Source organism: Quercus suber, unplaced genomic scaffold (assembly GCF_002906115.3).
Source record: "Quercus suber isolate HL8 unplaced genomic scaffold, Cork oak 2.0 scaffold_4, whole genome shotgun sequence".
NCBI classification, from domain to species: Eukaryota; Viridiplantae; Streptophyta; class Magnoliopsida; order Fagales; family Fagaceae; genus Quercus; species Quercus suber.
In genome coordinates this window covers 1,109,589-1,123,188 of record NW_027069470.1, presented here as the reverse complement: position 1 = coordinate 1,123,188, position 13,600 = coordinate 1,109,589, and the positions used below count along the sequence as shown (strand labels likewise).

Genomic DNA, 13,600 nt, shown 5'->3' with positions numbered 1-13,600 from the left:
AGTAGCTTTTCCCTTGATACCTCTGAGCCCCCATCCCTCTTGTATGTTTGTATTACACACCCCTGTCAGTAGAACCTCCTGGAAGGCCACTCTGATTGACATGATATACTTTTGATCTGTGCTCTGTTCATCCGAGGAGATACTCCTCCTCGGACCACCTTCCCCAACCTTTCTGCTTGCATCTTATTTACGGGATTTTAAGCTTAATACTCTCACTATTGTTTATCCATTCTCGGACCAACCAACGTCCTCAGCCAAGACCCAAGGCCCAATATACAATTTTGGTCCTTACTCCTACAATATATACATACATATATATATATACACACACACTATTAATAACATGATTCCCAATTTGAGTTTTAAAATTTTGCGAATTAAAATATCCTCACATAAGTTCTTAAACTCTCTAAAATATCCATATATTTTAGTTAAACAATTTTAAATTAAAAAAACACAAACAGGTTAAAAAAAAGTAATTTATTGTTCTTAAGTTTTAAACTTTTTCCTTTATCTTTCCTATTAAGCCTAAAACTTAGGATATTATCTCTATCTCATTTTTAAACATTATTTCATGTTAGCTTACCTCTTTTTCTTTTTCTTTTTTTGAGAATGAATCTTACCTCTTTCTTTAAAAAAATAAACACGGCTATTTATATATCATTTTTAAACATTATAAAACTAAAAAAAAAAAAAAAAGCATTATTGTACATGCAAAAAAGAGCATTATTGTACACGCAAAGTGCGTGTAATGAGTCTAGTATATGTGTGTGTGTGTATATATATATATATATATAACCTTTGCCAAAGAATTATGATGATCCAATACAGTTATTATCATTAATTATTCGTTAGAGGTTAGGTCACTATACTAACATATGTCTTGCGTTGAAGAATGACATCTAACACCTTATTGATTATGAAGTAGATCATCATCCATCCATCATCAGATGGCTAGTTTAACCTTGCTCAAGCAAGCAATCATCCTAAAATAGGTCATTCCATTGTGTATGTCTATACATATGTTTATTTAAAGGATTAATAAAAAACACCATTAGTCACTAAACTTTAACCAATGAAAGATTTAGTTCCAACGGTTTAAGTGATTGCTTTTATTCTAAAGTAAAAAACTTAAATATCTAACAAACTTAAAGCGATTTGTTTTAGTCCCTAACGTGTCTACTGGAGTGATAATGTTTTAGTTATTAGTTTGTCCAAATCATTTAGGGGACTAAAAGAATTGCTTAAATTTCCAATACACAATTAGTTTATGGACTAAATAGGCACCAACAATGTATTCAAGCATTATATGAGAAAAATGGAGAAAACAATGGGTTTTAAAACATAACCAAATTTGGGATTCCAATGTTTATTGAATTTTATTGCCATGTGTCCAAGGATTTTATTAGAACTTTGTGTAGAGCAGTAGAGCTGCTTGTTGTTGAGCTTCCCAGTGACCTTGATTGATCAATATTAATTTTAATAATTTCCATATTATGGTGAATTAATTACATGGTTTTCCCCCAATTTTTTTTATTAAAACATAATATTTTTCCGTTCATTTTCACTCATTCTTCTTCTCTTAATATATTTTCTTAATTTTTTTTTCTGTAGTATATTATATGGAGTATTGAAATTCCTCATTCTCGGTAGACTAAAGACAAGGAGGTGAATTCACGCTAATCCAACATTTGCACTTATGAAAACAAATCCGTAAAATCCTGTTCCATTTTTTAATACTCAAATTTTAATAATAACAGTTTTGGTAACTGATGTTTCAAATTTTCCTTTTTAATTTTGTCCATTTTGTGTATTTTAGTGAGATTCTTATGGCTGATATTATACACAAGAGAAAAAGAACAAAGAGTGGAGGAAGAGCTTATCAAAGGATGGGGAAAGGAGAGAATTGATGGGTTTTTTTTTTTTTTTTTTAAATAAGAATCGACAATTGATGTATTGGTATATAGGTAATATATGTTACTATGTTTACAAAAAAAATATATGTGCAGAGCCTTAAAAAAGAAGCAATATTTATATATATATATATATATATATAAAGTATAAACAAGCTTAAATTAATGTATAAACATAAATGTTATTCTACTACAAGATTTCATTTGTATGTTGTTGTTTGACAGTTGAGATTTGAATAAATTATTCCTTCCTACTTTATTTAGTAAAAAAAAAAAAATCCTCAAAAAGAATTAAAAAACACACTAGCAAAATTTTTTTTTAAAAAGGTATTCATGTTTTGTTATCTTATATTATTATCTTTTAGATTTTTTATAAATTAACTAGAATATTCAATGTTATAAGTTTAAATGAGTTGGTATAGACAATTGATATACAATAATTATAAATTTAACTTTTAAAGGTGAGTCAAACAACTATGTAATAATGATTTTTTTTCTTTAAATGTTTAACAAATAAAAAGTTAATACTGAGTGTTACCTTGAAGAATAGTAACCAATTTTCACTTTGCAAACTCCATCCCCCCTTTTTTTGTTTTTGGAGAAAATACTCCATCCCTATTAAATTTGTGTTTGGGGGTATAATTTAAGGCTTTTCCTACATTATTGCTACAATTTATCTTCATCATAGTATATATTTTAAATTGTGTCATTTTGTTTCAAATAACCAAATCCCTTTTATTTATCAAAAGTTGCAATTTCAAACACCAACTTGTGCCCATCTTATCTATTAAGCATAAAATTTGTCTAAATCTTCTTTCTCATGGTATATGAGCATTTGAAATACCAATGATCAACTAGTCTACCACTTTCTCATGCATAAAATATATATACAATTTATGTTTATATATATTTTTATGTATATGGTTTAACATATACTTATTTCTATATATAAAATATACACAAGCTTAAATCAATGTATAAAATATACGTGCCAATGTATGTGAGAAATGCATCGGCATTGGTTATAATGACAATCAGAACCTAATAAATCTCATCCACCAATGCAATAGAGAGAGACGTTTAAAATATATATATATATATATATATATATTCCGTAGTTTATATTTAAAAATGTTTTCTTTATATAGAATTTTTTTTAAAAAAATTAAAATTGGAAAGAGAACAAAATTACATTTATATTTTTTTTTTATTTTTGAGATAGTTTCAACCTATAACACTCTTAATGGTAGCTCTTTATTATCAGATCAAGACACTAATCGAATTTTTGATGTAAACAAGGATTGAACTCTAAATCTCTTATTCAACTATCATAAACTTTACTAATTTAATTAACTAGAATCTATAAATTACATTTTGTATGAAGTTGATATCGGCAATTTTTAACTAAAAGGAATATATTGACAACAAAAATGAATTTAAAGATTAAAGAAATGATTTAAAATTTTATTTATAAAAAAAGTATAAACTTATAAGCTCAAAATGACAAAAATAAAACTTAAATACCAAAACCACAATCGATCTAAGGGAGAAACATGCGCCCTATAAACTAGACCCGATACGATTAATTTTGTGTGGAACTAACTTGGGTCTAATGCTTTTATTCACTAGACCTGTCATTGGCATCTAACACAAAACATCTTAACAAGTCCGATGCACAGAGAGTTTTGTAGGAACCGACTTGGGTCTAATGCATGAGTTCACTAAAACCGTCATTGGCGTCTTAACGGTCCGATGCACCTGGCACTGGACCGAATGTTTGCCCTAATTTGTACTTAACTAAAAAAACAAAAACAAAATCAAAAAAATTGCTTATCCTTCTTTGACGCCAATACTACAGTGAAGAGAGCTAGGGTTTGTGGAGGGAGAAAAATCGAAATGGCGTCGTTTGTGTCACTGAGATCGGAGATCTTCGACCGAGAAGAGCGAAAACAGTGAGCTTCACCTTCTTCCCCTATCTTCCATTTCTCTCTTACCTTTGATTTCTTTTCACTATTCGATTCGATTCGATTCGATGCCTCTGAGTAATTATTGTATATTTGTATTTGTATATACTAATTTTTTTTTTTTTTTTTTTAAATTTCAGGCAGTACCAAGCTCATATCCGAGGTCTCAATGCCTATGATCGCCACAAGAAATTCCTCAAAGATTATGGTAATTAATATATATATATATATATGTGTGTGTGTGTGTGTGTGTGTGTGTGTGTGTGTGTGTAAATGGCATTGCTCTTGTTGTTGTTGTTTTGGGCTGAAATATAGTTTAATTTCTAAAGTTTGGTGCTTTATGTGTGGAAACTTTAAAAGGTTATTGATATAGTTATTGTGTTTATATGCTGATAATGAAATTGCTGATGTGGAACGATAATAAGTTCGTGCAATGCTTAGATAGTTTGTTGATTTTGGTCAAGTGTTGCCTGGAGTAAAATGGGTACTTTTTATATTTATGTTTATCTGCCATCAAGGGCGGATCGATGGATGTGAAGTGGCGCGGTAAAAGTTGATGTTGCCTGGAATAAATTTAGACGGATGGAAGTGAAAAGTTGGTACATTTGATGTTTTTTGGGACTAAAGTTTGTAACTTCCTAACTTTGGGGTATAAATGGTGTATTTTTGCTTTTGATTTGGGAAGCTGGGAAAATAGAATAGGTTTCTATTCTACTGTGTATAGTTTTTGTTTCTAAGATTGGACTTTGTTGGTATGGTTTGTTAGTGGCTATGAACTCTTAGGTGAAAATGTTGCAATTGGTTCTTACTTTATATGTGTGTGGATTGGATTTTTGCTCTAGAGTTATTGGATTGTGTTGCCAAGGTTTGTTTTATGAGATGCAGAACTGCAGAAACTCTGGAAATATGAATTTTAGGAGCAGCATATGGTTTAATTGAGTTCCCATTGTTGAAATAACTTGTTGAATATAGAAATTCTTGTAATGCAATTGGGTATCAGAATTGGGGCACAAATGTGGAGGAATTTCATTTTTTGTAAAAAATTATTGTATTTTCTCAATTTTGTGAAACTTTGGAGGATTCTTGCTTATAATCAAATATGGTGGAGAAACATTGAAGTTACTGGTAATAGTTAGAGAATAGTTCGAGACAGAAGATGGACACTGAGGAAGCGTTGCAAATAATGAGCTTTTTATTTGTTTAATCCTCGTGTCCTAAAGCAACTGGGTGATGAACAATCCTCTCCACTAAGGAGGAAGGGGCTACAGTCGTCCTTATATTTTTCTTCATTATTGATGAAATTATTATAGTGGTTTCTGTTTTGTGCAAAGCATCCTTATCTAAGTGACTAGAGCCTAGGACACGAGATGTGGCAAGAGTGTGGATATCTATTAAGTGATTTGTGGACTTCATGTTATCTGTGTTTTTATTGTACTGGTAATGTTGTAGGAATATGCTTTAACATCTCTTGCATGTGCTTCATTTAGTTGCCAACAATGTTTTTCATTAGGTAAGCTGATTATGTGCCTGTTTGGTTTGGCGGTTTAAATTTGCACTTTTTAAAACCCCACTTTTTTTTTCTTTTTCTTTCTCTCTCTCTCTCTCTCTCTCTCTCTCAATATTATATATATATATATATATGCTGTTGTTCAGCCTTTTTAATCCACCCTTTAAAAAAAATAGGCCATACCAAATGGCCACTACAGCTGGAGAATATCTGGCTATTTCTCTTGAACAGTAGCTGTAGTAATCAAGATCACTGCATATTCATTCCACAGTTAAAGAAATTCTTTTGAGAATCTTGATTTATATTGCAGCTAGCTTTTATGGAAAAGAAGACTCTAGAAATGTGAAGTTACCTGTTAAAACTGATCGAGACACCCTAAGGGAGGGATATCGGTATGTTCAATGTGTTATGCCATACTGTATATCTACTGGCTGTGGATGCCTCAGTAGACTTCTTTTGTTCATATTGTTGTATAAAGTTTTAAATTCTCCGCTTCAATTCAGATTATATTCCTGAATGTTTTCTCCCCCACTCTCTGGACTTTGCTTTAGGCAGTTTTTATAATAATATTTTCTTTTAGATGATCAAAAATAATAATCTTCTCTTTTATTTACAAAGGTTCATACGTACTGAGGAAGATGATATGGATCCATCATGGGAACAAAGGCTGGTGAAGCGTTATTATGATAAGCTTTTTAAAGAGTATCCTTTGCAAGCAGATACTATTATGCTTTCATTCTTTTCAGTTTTTAAATGTGGCTTATTAATGCTTAAGATGATTTAAAAATTGATGGTGATTCTGGTTCCTGGTAACCTTAGTTAATAGAAGGATGTACACAATAATTATGTTCTTGGTAGGCATGTAGTCATTATAGAATCAAATAGATCTTAGTACAAGTTTCTGTGTAGTAGAAATCATTCGTCCAGACAAGGGAAGAATGAAATTGCCTTTCATTTGCTCATGCAAAAGCTTGCCTATTGCTCATTTCAAGGGCTGTGATCTATTATGCTAAAGGGAGCCAGACCTTTATATCATTACCCTATATGAGCTCCGCATGCTGTTCCTGACCTGATCTCATGCAAATGCATACTTGCTCATTTTGCATTTGCTCACCTCATATTAGCTATTCCTTGCTTTCTTCTTTCCTCTGTTTTCTGTCATTTCACCCTATTGATCCATAAAACAACTCAGTAGCATGTGATGTAACAATGGTATGGTAATTGCAATTCATGAGCATACCTTTGATAACTTTAGGTGAACGTACTTTGATCATGAGGTATGTTGGTTAAGGTCTAATATTCTGCAATGGAAAGAACAAATTAAATGGACATGCTTTTAGTACCCTTTTTGCTTGCTTTCTGGGATATTTCTTCTACTTTTTTTAATTTTGAGAGCCTGTTCTCTAACGCATTTACATTTGAATTTGTAATATTATCGAGCTTTCAAGTGTTTGGGTTGCTACTACCATATTATAAGTAGAAACTGTTTTTTGTTCCTTCACTACCTTTAACTCATTGAAGATATTGCATAGCGGACATGTCACAATACAAAACTGGCAAGGTGATTGTTTACTCAGTATATATATTTGTAATCTTTCCTACTTTGAAGTTTAACTGAACTGATGAACCTTCACTTTGATGCTTTTACAATTTTTAGCCTCTTTAAAAGAACTTTCTTTTATCTATATATGAGAGTGCGTACAGTGGATAGTTTGTCTGTGATGGTTCCATCATCATATTAGGAGGCTTATTTCTGGTGATTATAACCTTTTTAAATTTGATTTATTATTTAGATGTATTTGGACTAAAGCTGGTAATAGCCCAGTTTAGAGTTTCTGAAGCTCATTTTCTGTGAATTTTCAAGTCATACAAACAAAGTGAGAAGTAGGTTAGCTTCCTATGTTTCCTTTTGTTTCATTCTACTTTTCTTCCCTTTGTCCTGTAAGTTTGAATTCTAATATGCTTGCCTAGTTTTTGTAGATTAGTGGTAGAGCTGTCTTTTTTTTTTTTTGAGAAACTAGTGGTAGAGCTGTCTTTAGTACATGTAACTATCCTTAAAGGGACAAGATGCACGCATCAGTCATGGCTTGCCTTTTTGGTTCATATATCTTAATCCTATATGATCTGTGTTAGTATAACTGCACCTTTTTAAGAGGAGGGTAATAATTTTTTTATTAATAAAAAGGAAATTGAAATAAGCTGTGTTATCATTTTACTTATCAACAGGAAAAAATGCTATATTATCTTACTGGGGAAATCAACCAGATGTCCTTTTTTCCTTTTTTTTTTTTTTTTTTTTTAATAATCTTTTGCTAGATAGCACTGGGTGTATGTTAGGATGTTGTCTTAGTTTTTTTCTAAAAATAGCAACAAAACTCTCATTCCAAAAAAAAAAACCCTAGCTTTTTTAAAAATAAGCTAACTTTTATCCTTTTGCCTCAAATGTAGCAAATAAGCTACAGGAAACTGTGGGAAGTCAAAGAAAGTGGAAATGATTTTTCTTTAGTTGGGTTTTAAACAATGATTTTGGGTATCCCATATAACCTGAACTACTTTGTTGTATCTTGCTTAGTATTTGGACATTTAAATTGGAGACATTGATGCCGTTTGGATTGGGCGTCTGTGTTTTTCAGTTTGCGTTTTCAGATTTTTTTTTTTTTTTTTTTTCTCCCCTGAGAGTGAACAGTAACATCACATGGGTTCACTGTGCAGGGACAAAAATCACTGTTTATCACTGTTCACGCACTAAAAAATATAAAAAAAATGGGTCCCACTGGTACAATTTACAATTTAAAAATTATTTTGCTACAGTATTTTTAGTTTTCAGTTTCAGCAATAATAAATTCAATCCAAATGGACCCATTATCAGCTTTACTATATAGGTTACTGTTCTGGGAAAAAAGGTACTTGTTTAATTGCTGTTTGATACATTCATACCTAGTAAAAAAATTTCTATGAGGTTAGAGTCTAATTTAACTTTCAAATGATGTTTAGCGGGGAAGAGAATAAACAATCTCTAGTTTTGTGATGGTTCCCCATTTGTGCTATAAAAATTGTGCTTTAGCGTTTAAATACATACTTTTTGCTATTAAAAAAAAAAAAATACATACAATAAGTTTTTGACTTATTATCTAAAATTTTCTGTCTAGATTGGTCTGAGATGGAGGGCAGAGAAGGAAGTCATATCTGGGAAAGGTATTTTATTTCTCCTTGTTATTTTAGTAATGTTGTTTTTTCATTTTTGTCTGTTAATGATTCCTTGGGGGGATTTTATGGTCTAACCCCTTAGGTTGCCAATAGAGAGCACCCCTGTAGTCCAACCCACCTGGCCCAGCTTTTCCCAACTCCCAGCCATATTTCGATTACCGATTTGAATATTTTAGGGTTGACCAAATATTTTGATTACTAATCTTAACACCACCTGAAAACTTAGTATTCCTCCCTTGCTTGATTAAATTATTGCACTGTGGTATTATCAAGTTTATTCATTCTTTTTGTGTCAGGGCAGTTCATATGTGGTAACAAACACTGTGATGAAAAAGATGACTTGGCTAGCTATGAGGCAAGTGTTTTAGTAACATCATTGATCTCTTTACCATTTTATGGGTATGGAAATTTTTTTGTTGGTTTATGACAATTTCTCTTATGGCTTTGGACGAATTTAAATCTCATTTATTTATGTTTTTGCGAATGAGTCTTCACTCAAATGATACTTCCTCCTCTCAGAAGTATGGGTAGAGAGTGAGGTTATGGGTTCACAACCTACTAAGTGTGTGTGTAAGTTATCAATAAAAAAAAGTGAAGTGTATTTATCGTTCTGGCAATGCTAGGTAACAGCTGCGAGTCTTTTGACCATGCATGTGCAACTTTAAGAACCAATACTGAAATTTCGTGTGAGATTATTTTTTAAAGGGATTTTCTCAATTTTACAATTAATATATTCAATTAGTTATTTACCAGTTTCATTTCTTCATGGTATATTGGTTTTGAGGGAGGTAAGAGGGTGGGTAAGGAGAGAGGCGACTTCTGATCATGTGTATAGTTGCAATGAGCAGTTTATTTGGTGACGGGTCTTGTAATGCAATTTTACTGAGTTTCACACTGTATACACACCAACCAATATGGGGGTGAGGCTTTAAAGAATTTAAATGGTGTTATCTTCATGGTGGAATGAAAAGATAAAAAAATCTTCATTTTTATAATTTACTATCATCCTCTTTAGAAATTGTTATCAATTATTAGTGTGTCCATTCTTTGTTCAAATTTGCTGTCGTGCTTGGTCATTGCATGAATGGGATTAGACTTGGAGCTCTAACTTTTGGCAGTTACAATGGAAAATATTATTGTCAAATTTTATGTATAATAAAATCTTTCTGTTTGTGCATATCGATATTGTCAGAGGCCTCGTCATGCTTTTGTTGTTTTCTCATTTTTTATTAGCAGCAGCAATTTTGAGTACTTTGACTATGCCTTTCAAGGCTTTAGTCATATATGATTCATGGTGTAACGATCTCACCCACCTCTAAATGATTAAGTGTTAAAGGATTAATTTACTTGACTCCTTTGTGGCTGAACTCATTGGGATTAATTTCTACATAAAGGAAGCATGTTGCCATTGTTATATTTTGTAACTCTTTTGAGACCTATGAAGTGTTATAAAATATTAAGTGCTTTTTTCTGGTGCATGTATGTATATACATTGGTGTGGATGTTAAGCATCATTCATACAATGAGAAGGTACACTCTTGTTGGAATTTCATTGTGCATCTAGGCAGTTCGGCACATTCTGTATTAATATCCATGTTATGCTAGGCATCATACTGCTATCTTACTGGTTCTAAAGTCTACTTTAAGCACATATGGGATAAGTGATACCGATCTCTTTTCATCTTTCCTTATGCTTAGAAGCTTGAGATAAAAGAGGAAGATAATATTTATTGTTAATTTTTCCCCATATATGTGCCTCTGTACAAGCATCCAGCTATATTATCGACAGTATCTATAATTGTCCATTTAAGTTTTGTATCTCATCTTACTTGATTGTTACATTGCAGGTCAACTTTAGTTATTCTGAAGCTGGAGAAAACAAACAAGCACTTGTGAAATTGGTAACTTGTGAGAGGTGGGTTGGCTTTTGCTGATTCTATAAGTCTACTTATGAATTTGTGATGACAACATCATTTAAGATGTATAAACATGTTATAATGTTTTTTTTTTTTTTTTTTAAAAAATTTTTATTGATCATTCTCAATAGATGTGCGGATAAGCTTCATTACAAAAGGCGGAAAGAGAAGGAGCAATCAGAAAAAAAAGAACGAGAAGAAAACAAAAGAAAGAGGTGCCAATTCAAGCCAAGAGCCTTTTTTTTGTGCTCATGCCTGTTTACTGCTGATTAAAATTCCATTCACTTACTCAGTCTATTTCCAGGAATCGATCAAGGAGTATTGATGAAACAGATAATGACTGCGAAGGGAGCAAGGAGAGAAGAAAAGGTCTGAACATTCCTCTGGTTGTACTTCATTTTTTGCATGATGAGGCGTTCTTGTGCTTATATTCAGTTCACATTTGTATATATGATTTTATTTTGTGTGTCAAAATCTTTTAGTCTGTTTTCGGATCATGGATAGGCCATGGAATTGATTGGTGCACCAAATCCAATTTTCAAAATCTACTGTTTGGATGTGCACTAGTTCCATGGAACAAATGAAATGATGTATAGATGATTATCTTAATTCTAAGACATTATTAACTATTAAGAGGGATTTGATTTCCAAAATTGATAATTGAACCCCCCATTTGGTTGACTGATCATGTCTTAAATTTTGATGATTGCTTAATTATTAGTTTATCACAAGTTTAATTTAAACACCTAGATGGATCTGTATGTTGGTATTGGGTAAGATAGGTGGTTAATGATTTAAAGGAAAACTTTTGGCATAGGTTGCTTAGAAGTTTTTCCCCAGTTGCTACGTTGAACTCTATCTGAGACTTGCTTTGTTTAGCATCAAACTAGGATTGGAGTCTTCACTCTTCAGCAGTTAAAGAGTCAAAGGGACCTTCCGGGGAGACATGGGCGAGGAATTTTTCATGAATGTTCCTCCAGGTTTCACATGTCGCTGGAAGAGCTGAAGTAGATGCGCAAATATTCCCTATTGGTTTAGAGTTTTGGGATTTGTTGGTTATTTACTTTCTTCTACCATAATTTTCTTTCGTCTGGGGCTGGTGTTGAGAAAGATGGCAATTACATTTTTAAATAACTGTGGTTCTTTAGTCTCCACCACTGGGAAGCTTTTGACTTTCCCATTCTTACCAACTAATCAGCAATCATCTTTACCTAAAATCACTATTCTAGGTCCAGGAGGTTGCCCATTATCTCTAGGACATGCTCAATGTTGCATGTTCGGGCTGTCCAGTGCTTTGACAATTTCTCATTCTTATGACAGCCACGGAGCTTGTAGAGTTGAGAGTTTTTTTGCTTCCAAATTAGAAGTAGAAATGGGATTAAGATTTTATGCAAGTTAAGTGCATCCTAGCTTTAGTTTCCTTCATTTAGCTAAGCAAGTCTTCTATTCATAGGTCTGCCAATAATTGTGATTATTGCAATAGAGTGAAAGGATAGCTTATGGAAATTTGCACTTGTACACTCCTATGTTTTTAAAAAAAAATATTTGCTATGACCTGGCTTTCTACTTTTTTTATTTTTATTTTTTATTTTTTTATTTTTTTTTTATAGATGAGGCATTCTACTGTTCTTGTGAGCTTACGTTTTTTTTTTTTAAACTGTTCTTTGCAGGAAAAAAGGCTTCGATTTCAACTGATGATCATAATGTTGATGATGATGATAACTTTGATGAGTTTCTTGAGGGGATGTTTCCATGACCGACTGCTGCCATATTTAGACGGCTAGTTGTTTGCCAACATTGACAACATGATAGCAAAATGCTGAAGTTCCAAAATAGAATGAACCTTGATGTTTCATAGTTCCAAACACTTCTTTACCCTTTAAATTCCATTAAACCGTTATCTGTGTATCCATTAGGAACAGAAATTAACATGTAACCTTGGGAAGCAGCAAATAGAATGTATAATATATTTTCATTTCAGTTGTGGGAAAAAGGATGACAAAGAACTATCATTGAGCTGCATGTAGTTACCATCATCGGCTTGCAGAGGAAGTGAAGAATGAGTTTTGCAGGCTGCCTATGGTAAGAGATAATAACAAGTGAATTGTAATTATATTTGGTTTGCTTGGGTTGAAGAAAGAAACATCAATTATGAGAGGCGTGTAAAATTAACATAAGAAAGAAACCTCAATTATGAGGCGTGTAAAATCAACATGTGGTACAAGTCAAAAGCAATATTTGAGATTACGTGGTTTGAATAACAGCCTCATGTTACTCAGGTTTTTATGATGAAGTTGTACAGCCCATCTATGTACACTCGAAATGGTATGAGGCCATCAGTTACGAGTATGAAGCACTCCATTGCTAAATTAATTTCAAAATTTCAGTGACCTTTACTGGGTTTATATATTTATTTTTTATTTTTAGATTTGATTCACTTTTTTCTCTTTGTTGAGCTTGGATTCTGGAAGTAGATTCCTTGGTTTTTAAAAAAGGAGAATATTTATCTCTATTTAATTTTTAGTTGGACGATGTTGAAGCCTTTCTGTTTCATTAGTCTCTTATCAATTAAGATTTTCAGAAAAACCAAAAAAAGAAAAAGAAAAAAAAAGATGTTGAGGTGTTTTACATAATCGTTAAGCATTGGGTTTTCAACAAATAAAAAATTATTATGGGACTTGAATTGAGGTGTTTTGGAAGATTAAAATAATGTTTTTAAAACCCAAAATTCTATTTTGCAATCACAACTCTCTATAAATTTTTTTTACAAATGTTCTTTACAAACTCGAAACACAATTTTGCAACGGCTTATATAAATGCACCCTCATATTATAAAAGAAATTTGGTGAGGAAAAGTATTAATGTAGTCTCTTGTATATCTCCATGGTTCACTCAAAGAAAATTATATCACAGAAAATTATACCATCCTCCCTTGAGGTATAAAGAAGGAAATGTCAGTGATCTCCAAAGCTTTACAAAAAGTGAGTCTTTTTTTTTTCCTTTTTCATTCTTGTGATAAAATATAACAACTAAAACGAAATTTTTATTCTGCTTTTGAGTTGCCTAAATAAGTGTTGTTCATAATCACTGAAT

General features: G+C 32.0%; 1 protein-coding gene across 6 annotated transcripts; it reads left to right on the top strand.

Annotated features, from left to right (window-relative positions):
• Nucleotides 1–3,501: 3,501 nt before the first annotated feature.
• Nucleotides 3,502–12,944, top strand: LOC112038771 (uncharacterized). Of its 6 annotated transcripts, none has more exons than XM_065770735.1 (11): nt 3,504–3,865; nt 4,018–4,085; nt 5,695–5,776; nt 6,003–6,086; nt 6,906–6,945; nt 8,534–8,579; nt 8,888–8,946; nt 10,439–10,506; nt 10,639–10,722; nt 10,801–10,893; nt 12,178–12,275. In XM_065770735.1, the coding sequence occupies exons 1-10, from the start codon at nt 3,810–3,812 to the stop codon at nt 10,880–10,882; spliced, it is 669 nt and encodes a 222-aa protein (XP_065626807.1). In that variant the 5' UTR covers nt 3,504–3,809; the 3' UTR covers nt 10,883–10,893; nt 12,178–12,275. The 6 variants fall into 6 exon arrangements, with proteins under 6 accessions (XP_065626804.1, XP_065626807.1, XP_065626798.1 ...); XM_065770717.1 differs by having other exon boundaries at nt 3,507–3,865; nt 10,812–10,893; nt 12,178–12,944; XM_024071618.2 differs by having other exon boundaries at nt 3,507–3,865; nt 10,801–10,876; nt 12,178–12,944.
• The last annotated feature ends 656 nt before the right edge of the window (nt 12,945–13,600 follow it).